The 14,446-nt window shown below is 37.1% G+C and overlaps 1 protein-coding gene across 3 annotated transcripts in view; it reads left to right on the top strand.

The window, feature by feature from the left end:
* st8sia3 (ST8 alpha-N-acetyl-neuraminide alpha-2,8-sialyltransferase 3) overlaps positions 1-14,446 on the top strand; it is a 59,576-nt gene that overhangs the window by 41,586 nt on the left and 3,544 nt on the right. For 2 of the 3 annotated variants that reach the window (XM_079586512.1, XM_079586513.1), the window contains 2 exons: positions 6,621-6,740; positions 8,082-8,639. In XM_079586512.1, the coding sequence (XP_079442638.1) occupies positions 6,634-6,740; positions 8,082-8,639 (665 nt within the window). In that variant the 5' untranslated portion in view covers positions 6,621-6,633. Of the gene's footprint in view, positions 1-3,208; positions 3,681-6,620; positions 6,741-8,081; positions 8,640-14,446 lie in introns of those variants that run through there. The other variant, XM_079586511.1, reaches the window with a different exon arrangement.

Below are 14,446 nucleotides of genomic sequence, written 5' to 3'. Positions count from 1 at the left end.
GGTTAACTGTAGCACTAGTTTAGTGATGGTTAACTGTAGCACTAGTTTAGTGGTGGTTTACAGTGGCACTAATTTAGTGATGGTTAACAGTAGCACTAGTTTAGTGATGGTTAACTGTAGCACTAGTTTAGTGATGGTTAACAGTGGCACTAGTTTAGTTATGGTTAACTGTAGCACTAATTTAGTGGTTGTTTACAGTAGCACTAGTTTAGTGATGGTTTACAGTGGCACTAGTTTAGTGATGGTTAACTGTAGCACTAGTTTAGTGATGGTTAACAGTGGCACTAGTTTAGTGATGGTTAACTGTAGCACTAGTTTAGTGGTGGTTTACAGTAGCAGTGGTTTAGTGGTGGTTAACAGTAGCACTAGTTTAGCGATGGTTAACAGTGGCACTAGTTTAGTGATGGTTAACTGTAGCACTAGTTTAGTGATGGTTAACAGTGGCACTAGTTTAGTGATGGTTAACAGTGGCACTAGTTTAGTGATGGTTAACTGTAGCACTAGTTTAGTGATGGTTAACTGTAGCACTAGTTTAGTGATGGTTAACTGTAGCACTAGTTTAGTGATGTTAACAGTGGCACTAGTTTAGTGATGGTTAACAGTAGCACTAGTTTAGTGATGTTAACTGTAGCACTAGTTTAGTGATGTTAACTGTAGCACTAGTTTAGTGATGTTAACTGTAGCACTAGTTTAGTGATGGTTAACTGTAGCACTAGTTTAGCGGTGGTTTACAGTAGCACTAGTTTAGTGATGGTTAACTGTAGCACTAGTTTAGTGGTGGTTTACAGTGGCACTAATTTAGTGATGGTTAACTGTAGCACTAGTTTAGTGATGGTTAACTGTAGCACTAGTTTAGTGATGGTTTACTGTAGCACTAGTTTAGTGGTGGTTTACAGTAGCACTAGTTTAGTGATGGTTAACTGTAGCACTAGTTTAGTGATGGTTTACTGTAGCACTAGTTTAGTGGTGGTTTACAGTAGCACTAGTTTAGTGATGGTTAACTGTAGCACTAGTTTAGTGATGGTTAACTGTAGCACTAGTTTAGTGGTGGTTTACAGTGGCACTAATTTTGTGATGGTTAACAGTAGCACTAGTTTAGTGATGGTTAACTGTAGCACTAGTTTAGTGATGGTTAACAGTGGCACTAGTTTAGTTATGGTTAACTGTAGCACTAATTTAGTGGTTGTTTACAGTAGCACTAGTTTAGTGATGGTTTACAGTGGCACTAGTTTAGTGATGGTTAACTGTAGCACTAGTTTAGTGATGGTTAACAGTGGCACTAGTTTAGTGATGGTTAACTGTAGCACTAGTTTAGTGGTGGTTTACAGTAGCAGTGGTTTAGTGGTGGTTAACAGTAGCACTAGTTTAGTGATGGTTAACAGTGGCACTAGTTTAGTGATGGTTAACTGTAGCACTAGTTTAATGATGGTTAACAGTGGCACTAGTTTAGTGATGGTTAACTGTAGCACTAGTTTAGTGATGGTTAACTGTAGCACTAGTTTAGTGATGGTTAACAGGAGCACTAGTTTAGTGATGGTTAACAGTGGCACTAGTTTAGTGATGGTTAACAGTGGCACTAGTTTAGTGATGGTTAACAGTGGCACTAGTTTAGTGATGGTTAACACTAGCACTAGTTTAGTGATGGTTAACAGTGGCACTAGTTTAGTGATGGTTAACACTAGCACTAGTTTAGCACTAGTTTAGTGATGGTTAACACTAGCACTAGTTTAATGATGGTTAACAGTAGCACTAGTTTAGTGATGATTAACACTAGCACTAGTTTAGTGATGGTTAACACTAGCACTAGTTTAGTGATGGTTAACAGTAGCACTAGTTTAGTGATGGTTAACTGTAGCACTAGTTTAGTGATGGTTAACAGTGGCACTAGTTTAGTGATGGTTAACAGTAGCACTAGTTTAGTGATGGTTAACAGTAGCACTAGTTTAGTGGTGGTTAACAGTAGCACTAGTTTAGTGATGGTTAACTGTAGCACTAGTTTAGTGATGGTTAACAGTAGCACTAGTTTAGTGATGGTTAACAGTAGCACTAGTTTAGTGATGGTTAACAGTAGCACTAGTTTAGTGGTGGTTAACTGTAGCACTAGTTTAGTGATGGTTAATAGTAGCGTTAGTTAGCCATTGCTGTCTATGAAAAGTGTTTCGGATCAGTCACTTATGAGGTTCAGTTGTGATTAGAGCTGCTTTAGATGGTTCCTCATTAAGTGTTTACACACAAATCACTGGAACTGTTGAGATGACGGTTTCAAGTCTGAGCTGCTAATCCAAAGGTTTCAGCAGGTTTAAGTCCTTGTTAGCGGCTGCTAACAATCCTGGTTTTGTCCGGATGCTTTGAGAGGAAACTATTAGCATTTTCACTTGCAGAAGTAGATTTTGATGTTCAATTTTCTGTTTTTAATTTCCATAAAAGCAAACTAGGCTTGAAGCTCTCCAGTAACCACAAATGTCACCGTAATTTTATTAAATTGCAAGTTACTTGCAACCCGTAACAAAATGAAATGATATGAGATTATACACAGTCCGATACTATCCATTCCATTAGTCAAAATCCCTGACCTTTTGTATTTTGTATCGGGATTACAGTAATCTCTGCACATATTAACATTATACATTACTGCAGACATTGTGGGGTTTTGTATTGTTATTGTTGGTGTAGAAATCATTATATCACAACATAGTGATTTACTCTAAATTTGTTAAGGTATTTATCTGACAAAATTATTTTAAAAAGGCAAACTACAGCTACAGGTTTTATTTTACAGTGCAATTTTATTTTATTTTATAGAAAAACAAAAAGCTGACAGGAAAAAGCAACATAATCAGTTATTAATATTTTTTTTGGTTCTCTCCTGTTTTTGCATGTGTTTGTAATTTCTTTGAATGATTGTTGACACAATTTGTCATGTTTACTTTAATTATGTTATTATTACAAATAAAACAATCGACTCCAAGCACAACTTACAACATCGTTTATAATATTTAAATAAATGGTGAAGATGTCCATTTTCTTTGTCCGGATATCACTTTTGGCCCTAAATATATTGAATAACAATATGATTTCATACAGTAAAGCTATTGTGCACTTGTGCAGGGATCTAAAATGCAGAACGTGTTTTTGTTATGAGGATATTGCAGATGTGTGTGTGTGTGTGTGAGAGAGAGAGAGATCAGGATAATCCGTGTAACCCTTTAGTGGCCGTGGAGGCTCCAGCGCCTCCATCTGCTGCAGTGACTTGTTTATTTCTTGGATTTCTCTGAACAGGATCGAGTCTCCTTTAAATATCGCCGGTGTTTTATGCATGAGACGGATGTGAGCGCAGGTGTTTACAGCTAAACGCCCATATTCGACGTTTATCTGCACATGGCAGCGGCCGGTGCTGATGAGAGACTCCGCGGATCCCGGTTCTTCATCTTCATCATCCTCAGCATCTGAGACGGTGCAGCTCACAGCCATCATGTTCCTTCTCCGTGTGTGAATCGCAGTGTTTTCTGGGCTGAGATGGTTCGGGTCGTCAGTGTTCTGGGTCTGGTGATGTTCAGCGTCGCTTTGCTCATTTTGTCATTGATCAGTTACGTGTCCATCAAGAAAGACTTCATCTTCACCGGCCCGAAATACGCCAACGGCGGCGGTCCGCGGATGTACATGTTTCACGCGGGGTTTCGGTGAGTGAACACGTGATTTATCACATACATTCATTAAAAATGTCATAACGGGGTTGTTTATTTCTATAAATCAAAAGGGCAGCGTTTCTAATCGCATGCGGGTAAATAAGCGTGTGTTTTGATCACATTTTTGGGAAAGGCCTCTTGTCCTTCTGTCATGATGCTCAGTGCGCATGCGCAGTTCAGTCCTGGCTCATGAAGATGGACTAACCTACATTCTCATATTTCGCAGAGTAATGGTTTCTGAACAGTCAGCTGGCTGCATTCATATTATATATGTCATGCATTCTATTCTAACGCATATTCTTTATTGGCATCTATAGTTCCATAATAAACACTTTTATATATATAAAAAGGTTCTATATAGGTTACATTTTTAACAACCGTGTCTGACAAAAAGGTTCTAAATAAGGAGAAATGCCTTAAATTATTGCATAATACTTTTTATATTTAATGGGTTGTTATTTTTTTTTCTAGTGATAAGGAATGTTTATGAGCTGTTTAATATAACATTTAATTAAATAAAAAAATGAAGTAGGCTAATTCAAACTAAATCCATAAAATGATCCATGATGGAACTCCTGAAAGGTTCTATAAATGAAGTGCCTGACAGAACCCTTAAGATTCCATTTAGAACCTTTATTTTGAAGAGTGATACACATTTAAACATAAAGATGCTTTATTGGCACCAATGGTTCCATGAAGAACCTTTTAGGTTCTTTATAATTGAAAAAGGTTCTGTAGAATATTAAAATGTTCTCCACATTAAGAAAAATGCTCTTTTAAGAAAGTTTTTTGGGCAAATGTCGAGTGATAAACTACTTTACATTTGATTAATGCATAATTTCTTAGTCTAACTTGCTGACCATCAAGAATATGTTTTTAAAAAATACTTAACCTAATTATGTAGAATAGTCTCACTACTTTTCCTTTTGGCTGAAATCAAACATGTGCACAGAAGTGCTTGTTACTTGATGAGAGTTATGTGAAGAACTATGCTGTACGGAAACACTCACGGTTAAAGTGCAACCAAAGTCCAGTTTTAATGTTGTGTTTGATTGAAACTGAAGGATGGAGGCCCTGGACGCTGTCCTTGGTCCTGATTTACTCCTCTGGCAGTTTCATTTCCAGTCAGTAATCAGACGCTTTTGCTACAGTCAAGGTTACATAGCAGGAGTTATTTTGATCCAGCACTCTTGTATGACCATATGTTATTCATCAGCGGTTCGCCATCTGAACTTCCGCCAGGGAAGAGAGAAAAGGCCAAAACTAGCAGAAGTGCCTTCAAATGTGCTTTAAGTTCAGATCAGATAGTAGTGTACGAGAGACTTGATTTCAATTACTTAAGTTTTATTTGAATAATTTCAGTGTGTAAGTAATTGCACATGCCAACAGGTTTACAGCAAATGTCTGATCTGTCATGCCCTTGTTGTTTTTATCTCCACTAGAACAGTTTTCCTGCTTGAATGTTGATTATTCTCCTCATATTCTCCATTGTTGCGGCTCCTCTCTTCCCAGTCTGTCAGTAACGCTCTGTTTACTTCCTGTCTCGATGAAGCCCCGCCTTCTGAAAAGCACACTGTGCTCTGATTGGTCGGCTGGATCAGTGTGTTGTGATTGGTCGAGCGCTTCGAGTGTGTTTGGGAAATGTCCCGCCCCTTACCATAACCACCAGTTTAACACACTACTAACTAACTCAACCAGGCCCCGCCCCTTTATTCTGCGTATTAATTATTATAATGAGGAATATTGTGACGTGTTTGTTCCCGGAAGAAACTCAAGACTACAATGGAGGCGTTTCAGGAGTTCAGAAACACTGACTCTGATATAAAGAAAAATGCTAATAATGCACCAAATAATGCTAGCAAAATGTTAAATCATGCTAGAAACATGATAGCAAAATGCTCAATCATGTTAGCAAATGTTATTGCATGGTATTAATACGTTAAATCATGTTAGCGATACGTCAAATCATGCTAAAACATATTAAAAATATTAAATCATGTTAGAAATATGCTAGCAACATGTTAAATTATGCTAGCAAATGTAAATACATGCTATTAATATGCTAGAAATATGCTAACAATGCACTAAATGCATATAATGCTGGCAACATGTTAACAATGCTAAATCATGTTTGAAACATGCTAACAATGCACTAAATAATGCTAGCAACATGCTAAAACATGTTAATGTTAAATCCGGCTAGAAACATGCTAGCGACATACTAAATCATGCTAGCAAATGTTATTGTATGCTAGTAATATGCTAAATAAAGCTAGAAACATGATAAATCATGCATATATCTAACATTCTAGCTTTTAAAACTACTAAATTAAAAGCTTCAGACCTAAAGCTGTTAAAACTACTTCAAACTTTCTGGCTAGGCTTCAAAGTTTGTCTAGAAACTTTACTCTTAAAAATAGACATTCTTCATTGGCATTGATGATGTAACATCCATTAAATCTTTCCATGCCACAAAAGGTTCTTTATAGTTTTAAAAGGTTCTTTAGAATATTAAAACATTCAAGAAAATATGCTTATTTTAAGACCTGATCACTGAAGGGTTCTTTGTGGCACCAAAAATAGTTCTTCTCACTGTAAAAACAAAACAAAAGTCGAGTGTGTGAATTGATTGAGTTTTACTGTGAGTGACTTGAGTCGTCCTGTAAAGCAACACACGCTCTGACCTCTGAGGCCGTAACCCAGACTCTGATAATGACACGGAACAAGCCTGAACAAACGAGCAGGCGTGGAGTCTAAAAGAGGCTGTTTAATTAGAGCGGGCATCGACTGCCCCGGGCGGCCCGTGACTGACAGGACTCTGGATGGGTCCGATTGATTGGGACCACTTTCAGCATCTGCCATCAGCGGGACATCGGGATCTGCTGGAACAGGAACAGTGTTTTCATTTCCTCTGTCTGTCCATCTTCTCGTCAGGTCCCAACTGGCAATGAAGTTCCTGGACCCTGCGTTCACGTCCCTGAACAATGCCCTCAACGAGAACATACAGGAGTCCAGCAGCTGGAGGTTTAACAAGAGCGCTTATTTAGAGCAAAGGTGAACGTCACACACACACACACACACGCACACACGCACGCACGCACACACACACACACACACACACACACACACACACACGCACACACACACACACACACACACACACACACACACACACACACACACACACACACACACACACACACACACACACACACACACACACACACACTGCAGATGATGAGAGTATCTGAATAGGTTTAGAATTAATAATATATACACTACCTCTTCGGCTCACCATGGCTGCATTTATCTGTTTAAAAATACAGTAAAATCAGCAAAATTGTGAAATATTATTCTAATGTAAAGCAGCTGTTTTCTTCGTGAATATATAGTAAATTGTAATTTATTCCTGTGATCAAAGCTGAATTTATCAGCATTACTCCAGTCTACAGTGTCACATGATCCTTCAGAAATCAGTGACTTAGTCCTTATAGTTTATTTCCTTAGTTAGAATGATTATTAAAACTTTATGGTTATAGTTATCATTCTAATTTATTTAAATCAAAAACACTTTTTTTATGTTTATAAAACATCAACTTTCACGTTTTTGTAATATTAAATATTGATATGAATATATGTTATGGTTATAGTTATCCTTATTATTATGTATATATCTATTTTTTTAATGATTGATATTTTTATATTAATACATCTATTTTAAAACGGAAATTTTATTCAAATTTATGGTTATTGTTCTTGATTTTTATTTATTTTGAAAGCATTTTATTTTAAAATATGATTCATTTAAAATTGAGTATTATTAATATTAATAAATGACTCAAATAAAGTGCTAAATTTTATGAAGACATTATTTAAAAAATAAAATAATAAAAACCCATTAACTCTCACAGGTGTATGTAATATTTAATATTAAAAATATTAATATTTTTAATAGTAATATTATTTTTTTTTTAATGTAACTACAACAAGGTTTAATAATATTATTATTATTTTTTGTGTAAAATTATTTAGAAAAATTAAAACACATCAACTCTCACATGTTAAATGTTATGTTATAGTTATCATTCTTGTTATTTATTTATTTATTTATATTATTATAAAGGTTTTTATCTTTTTTAAATCAAATGTCAACATTTTAGAAAACATAATTTTTCTAACTGTTTATACAACGTCAACTCTCACATGTGTATGTAATATCAAATATTACTAAATATTTTTTAAGTATAGTTATATTATTTAGACTTTACGGTTATGGATATTCTAGTTTTGAACGGGCCTAAAATCTGTGTTAAAACAGCTGCTAATTCTCTCCCTTGTGTTGCGTCTCTGTGACTCTGTTCACTTCACTCTGATGTCGTTGCGTGTGTTTTCCAGTAAAGAGATCGGCCAGTACATCGACGTCCCGCACAACTTCACCCTGACCAAGAGCAGCGTCCGTGTGGGTCAGTTAATGCACTACGACTACTCCAGTCACAAGTACGTGTTCTCCATCGGCGAGAACCTCAGGTCTTTGCTCCCGGACTCTTCTCCGGTCCTCAACAAGCGCTACAACACCTGCGCTGTGGTGGGAAACAGCGGGATCCTCACCGGGAGCCGCTGCGGCCCCGAGATCGACAAGTATGACTTTGTTTTCCGCTGCAACTTCGCGCCCACCGAAGTCTTCCGTCGCGACGTGGGCCGCCGGACCAACCTCACCACCTTCAACCCCAGTATTCTGGAGAAATACTACAACAACCTGCTGACCATCCAGGACAGGAACAATTTCTTCTTGAGTCTGAAGAAGCTGGACGGCGCGATCCTGTGGATCCCGGCCTTTTTCTTCCACACGTCGGCCACTGTCACACGCACACTCGTAGATTTCTTCGTAGAGCACAAGGGGCAGCTCAAAGTGCAGTTAGCCTGGCCGGGAAACATTATGCAGTATGTGAACAGGTAAGAGATTTTGTACGTATATCTGAACCTGTTTAAGCTTCATTTGAGAACCACTCTTCTAAAAATACTATGGTGTTATTTTGAGTTTTGTATGGAAGCTTGTTGAAGACTTAAGAACTTAAGACTTTAAGCTTGTAGCCAGCAGCCATATCACCTTGTAGCCCAAGACTGGTCACCCACTGAAGCTGAACAGGGTTGAGCCTGGCCAGTACCTGGATGGGAGACTCCTGGGAAAACTGCTGGAAGAGGTGTTAGTGAGGCCAGTAGGGGGCGCTCACCCTGTGGTCTGTGTGGGTCCTAGCACCCCGGTGTAGTGACGGGGACACTATACTGACAAAGAGCACCGTCCTTCAGATGAGATGTTAAACCGTGGTCCTGACTCTCTGTGGTCATTAAAAATCCCATCCGGTCCATCATGGCCTCCTAATCATCCTCATACACTGATTGGCTCCATCACTGTCTCCTCTCCACCAGTAAGCTGGTGTGTGGTGGGCGTTCTGGTGCAATATGGCTGCCGTCGCATCATCAGGTGGAGCTGCACACCAGTGGTGGTTGAGGAGATTCCCCCTTCTGTGTAAAGCGCTTTGAGTGGCGAGAAAAAGCGCTATATAAATGTAACAAATTATTATTATTATTAAGACACATAATAAAAAAATCAACACAAACATCTTTTTTCCTCACAATTACGAGTTTATGTCTCCCAATTCTGACTTTTTTCTCAGAAAAGTCAGAATTCTGAGATATAAACTCACTCAGAATTCCGATAAAAGAGTGAAAATTCCTAGATGTAAACTCAGAATTCCGAGAAGAAAGTCCAAATTCTGAGATGTAAACTCAAAATTCAGAGAAAAAAGTCAGAATTGCGAGATGTAAACTCAAATTCTTTAAGAAAAAAAGTCAGAATTGCGAGATGTAAACTGAGAATTCTGAGAAGAAAGTCAGAATTGTGAGATATAAACTAACTCAGAATTCCAATAAAAAGTAAAAATTCCTAGATGTAAACTCAGAATTCCGAGAAGTCAGAATTCTGAGAAGAAAGTCGGAATTGCGAGATGCAAACTCAGAATTCCGAGAAGAAAGTCAGAATTGTGATATAAACTAACTCAGAATTCCGATAAAAAGTAAAAATTTCTAGATGCAAACTCAGAATTACAGGAGGAGTAAGTGAGAATTCTGAGATATAAACTCAAAATTCCCCAAAAAAGTCAGAATAGCGAGATAGAGAGTCAGAATTGCGAGATGGAGAGAGTCAGAATTGCGAGATAGAGAGTCAGAATTGCGAGATAGAGCGTCAGAATTGCGAGATAGAGAGTCAGAATTGCGAGATAGAGAGTCAGAATTGCGAGATAGAGAGTCAGAATTGCGAGATGAAAATTTAGAATAGCGAGATAGAGCGTCAGAATAGCGAGATAGAGAGTCAGAATTGCGAGATGGAGAGAGTCAGAATTGCGAGATAGAGAGTCAGAATTGCGAGATAGAGAGTCAGAATTGCGAGATAGAGAGTCAGAATTGCGAGATAGAGAGTCAGAATTGTGAGATGAAAATTTAGAATAGCGAGATAGAGCGTCAGAATAGCGAGATAGAGAGTCAGAATTGCGAGATGGAGAGAGTCAGAATTGCGAGATAGAGAGTCAGAATTGCGAGATAGAGAGTCAGAATTGTGAGATGAAAATTTTGAATTGCGAGATAGAGCGTCAGAATTGCGAGATAGAGAGTCAGAATTGCGAGATGAAAATTTAGAATAGCGAGATAGAGAGTCAGAATTGCGAGATGAAAATTTTGAATTGCGAGATAGAGCGTCAGAATTGCGAGATAGAGAGTCAGAATTGCGAGATGAAAATTTAGAATAGCGAGATAGAGCGTCAGAATAGCGAGATAGAGAGTCAGAATTGCGAGATGGAGAGAGTCAGAATTGCGAGATAGAGAGTCAGAATTGCGAGATAGAGAGTCAGAATTGTGAGATGAAAATTTTGAATTGCGAGATAGAGCGTCAGAATAGCGAGATAGAGAGTCAGAATTGCGAGATGGAGAGAGTCAGAATTGCGAGATAGAGAGTCAGAATTGCGAGATAGAGAGTCAGAATTGTGAGATGAAAATTTTGAATTGCGAGATAGAGCGTCAGAATTGCGAGATAGAGAGTCAGAATTGCGAGATGAAAATTTAGAATTGCGAGATAGAGAGTCAGAATTGCGAGATGAAAATTTAGAATTGCGAGATAGAGCGTCAGAATTGCGAGATAGAGAGTCAGAATTGCGAGATGGAGAGAGTCAGAATTGCGAGATAGAGAGTCAGAATTGCGAGATAGAGAGTCAGAATTGTGAGATGAAAATTTTGAATTGTGAGATGAAAATTTTTAATTGCGAGATAGAGCGTCAGAATTGCGAGATAGAGAGTCAGAATTGCGAGATGAAAATTTAGAATTGCGAGATAGAGAGTCAGAATTGCGAGATGAAAATTTAGAATTGCGAGATAGAGCGTCAGAATTGCGAGATAGAGAGTCAGAATTGCGAGATGAAAATTTAGAATTGCGAGATAGAGAGTCAGAATTGCGAGATGAAAATTTAGAATTGCGAGATAGAGAGTCAGAATTGCGAGATGAAAATTTAGAATTGCGAGATAGAGAGTCAGAATTGCGAGATGTAAACTCAGAATTGCGAGATGTAAACTCAGAATTGCGAGATAGAGAGTCAGAATTGCGAGATGTAAACTCAGAATTGCAAGATAGAGAGTCAGAATTGCGAGATGTAAATCAGAATTGCGAGATAGAGTCAGAATTGCGAGATAGAGAGTCAGAATTGCGAGATGTAAACTCAGAATTGCGAGATGTAAACTCAGAATTGCGAGATAGAGAGTCAGAATTGCGAGATGTAAACTCAGAATTGCGAGATAGAGTCAGAATTGCGAGATGTAAACTCAGAATTGCGAGATAGAGTCAGAATTGCGAGATGTAAACTCAGAATTGCGAGATAGAGAGTCAGAATAGCAAGATGTAAACTGTATTTTTGGGATGGTACGAAGCAGAAGATGAGATGATCACACTCGCTGCATGTAAACAGAGCGAGTGAGAGTTGCTGGGTTTAACTCGTCACGCACAGAGCCGAGCTGTTGTCCTGTAATCTTCTGCAATCCCATTAAAGCGAGTCGTTGTGTCCGATTGGACAGATTAACCCCGGAAGACGATCTCATGCTCCTCAAGAGGTTTAATAGATACTCGGCTTAACAGTCAGTGACCAAAAAGGATCTCCGTGATTGCATGTACAGGTTGTAATTATAATTAAAAATAATAATATAATCAGAAAATATGTCATTTATTTTGATATAAAAAATTTAATACTATTAATAAATATTAATACATTTTATTAATAGTATTCATATTAAATTAATAATATTAATAATATTTTTTTAATTACATCTTTAAAATAAGTAAATGAATAGAAAATGATTAATGTAATTCTTTTAAACTCTTTTTAAAATGCTTAAATAAATAAGTACATGCAGTACAGTTCAAAAGTTTGGAGTCAGTAAGATTTTTTAAAATAATTCATACTTTTATTCATCAAGGATGCATTAAATGGATGAAAAGTGACAGTAAAGACATTCATAATGTTACAAAAGATTAAATTTCAAATAAATGCTGTTCTTTTGAACTTTATTCATTATAGAATCCTGAAAAAAATGTTTTATCATGGTTTCCACAAAAATATGAGTTGTTTTCAACATTGATAATAATCATAAATGTTTCTTGATCATCATATTATACTGAGTTGTGAAGGATCATGTGACACTGAAGACTGGAGTAATGATGATAAATTCAGCTTTGATCACAGGAATAAATTACACTTTATATATATTCACATAGAAAACAGCCGATTTACATTAGAATAATATTTCACATTTTTACTGTATTTTTGATCAAATAAACGCCGCTTTGGTGAGCAGCAGACGAGACACGCTCAAAAACTGAAAAATCTTACCGACCCGAAACTCATTACAAGCTCAGAACAGTTTTACCTTCAAAATAATTTAAATTTAAATTTAACAGTGTCTGTAGGAATTTACCTTCATGCACACACTAATGTTATGGAATAAACGGACCTATATAAAACACACACACACACACACACACACACACGGTTGTTCACTGTTCACCAGCGCTGTGACTCTATTAGAGATGGTGGCTGAACTAACCTTGCTCTGAGCGAATGAACCTCTGAACACACACACACACACACACACACACACACACACACACACACACACACACACACACACACACACACACAGGAGCAGCTGACCTTCATGGATGTGTTGTCACAGTTTTCCTGCAGACACATGTGCCACTTTTGGTGAAACGCATTAGTGTGTTACCCGGGGGTTTCTGGGTAAGCTGTGCAGTGTGTATGCAGTGGTTTACCGCCGTTAACTGTACATGAGGATATTTCTCTGAATCATGTAAAGCTGAAGCTCTGCTGAAGGGTCTGCAGGGAAGATCTCAGAGGGCTTGTGTTGCCGGAGCTCTGCTCTGGAAAACATGTTTATGACTGTCGATGGTTTTACCTACATTACCCTAATATCACACAAACACACCCGTGACCCGGGTCAAAATCACATGTACACTCGTGTTCAAAAGTTTGGGGTCAGTAAGATTTTTAGGGGGAAAAGTCTCTTCTGCTCACCAGTTCTGGATTTATTTGATCAAAAATACAGTAAAAAATTGAAATATTATTACAATGTAAATCATCAGTTCTCTATGTGAATATACAGTAAAGTGTAATTTATTCCTGTGATCAAATCTGAATTTTCAGCATCATTACTCCAGTCTTCAGTGTCACATGATCCTTCAGAAATCACTCTAATATGATGATTTGATGCTCATAAACATTTATGATTATTATCAATGTTGAAAACGGTTAATACATTTTATTTTTCAGGATTCTTTGATGAATATAAAGTTCATAAGAACAGCATTTATCTGAAATCGAATCTTTTGTAACATTATAAATTTCTTTACTGTCACTTTTCATCAATTTAATGCATCCTTAATTAATAAAAGTGTTAATTTTTTTTTTTTTATATATCTTACTGACCCCAAACGTTTGAATGAGAGTGTATAATGAAGTGCAGAGTAAAGAGGTATTGGTATTTATTCTGGTTTACAATTTGAAAAATAATTTAATTAATTAATTAATTAAGGGTTTTGTTTTATTCATTGGTCAATTAATATAATTTAAATAATATAATAATGTAATTTTATAAAAGGCTATATAATTGATTTTCACATTATTGCTGACCATAATAAATAAATAGGTTTTATATTAAAGGAGAACTCCGGTGCAAAATGAACCTTTGGTCTAATTACACATTGTTACCTAGTCAACCGTTATCTGAGATTTGTTTTCATGATTATCGAATGTAAATAGTTTTATCTCTAAAAACAGTTTAGCCTATAACGCTAGTATAACGCTAGTATATGGGGCTTAGAGTACTGACAAATAAAAATCGCTTGTTAATACCACTAACAAGGCTCAAAATAGCCCCACACTAACACGGTAGCATAATGAAGGTCCCTACCCTCAAACCGAAGCATTGAGAACTTTGACAGTGTCCAGACAGTTTAATAAGAAGATATTTTATACATACAGTCAACTTCACGTATATAAGCAGAATCCATCTTGGAAAAACAGACTCTATCAATCGATCTACGAACCACCGATCCAAATGCGCTGAACTGTGTAGAATCTCATATGGTCCAGCGCATTTGGATCGGTGGTTCGTAGATCGATTGATAGAGTCTGAGCCTTGTTAGT

This window comes from Phoxinus phoxinus (assembly GCF_949152265.1).
Source record: "Phoxinus phoxinus genome assembly, chromosome: 17".
Classification (NCBI taxonomy): Eukaryota; Metazoa; Chordata; class Actinopteri; order Cypriniformes; family Leuciscidae; genus Phoxinus; species Phoxinus phoxinus.
Note: the sequence above shows the minus strand (reverse complement) of the source record. Positions and strands in the feature narration are given on the sequence as shown.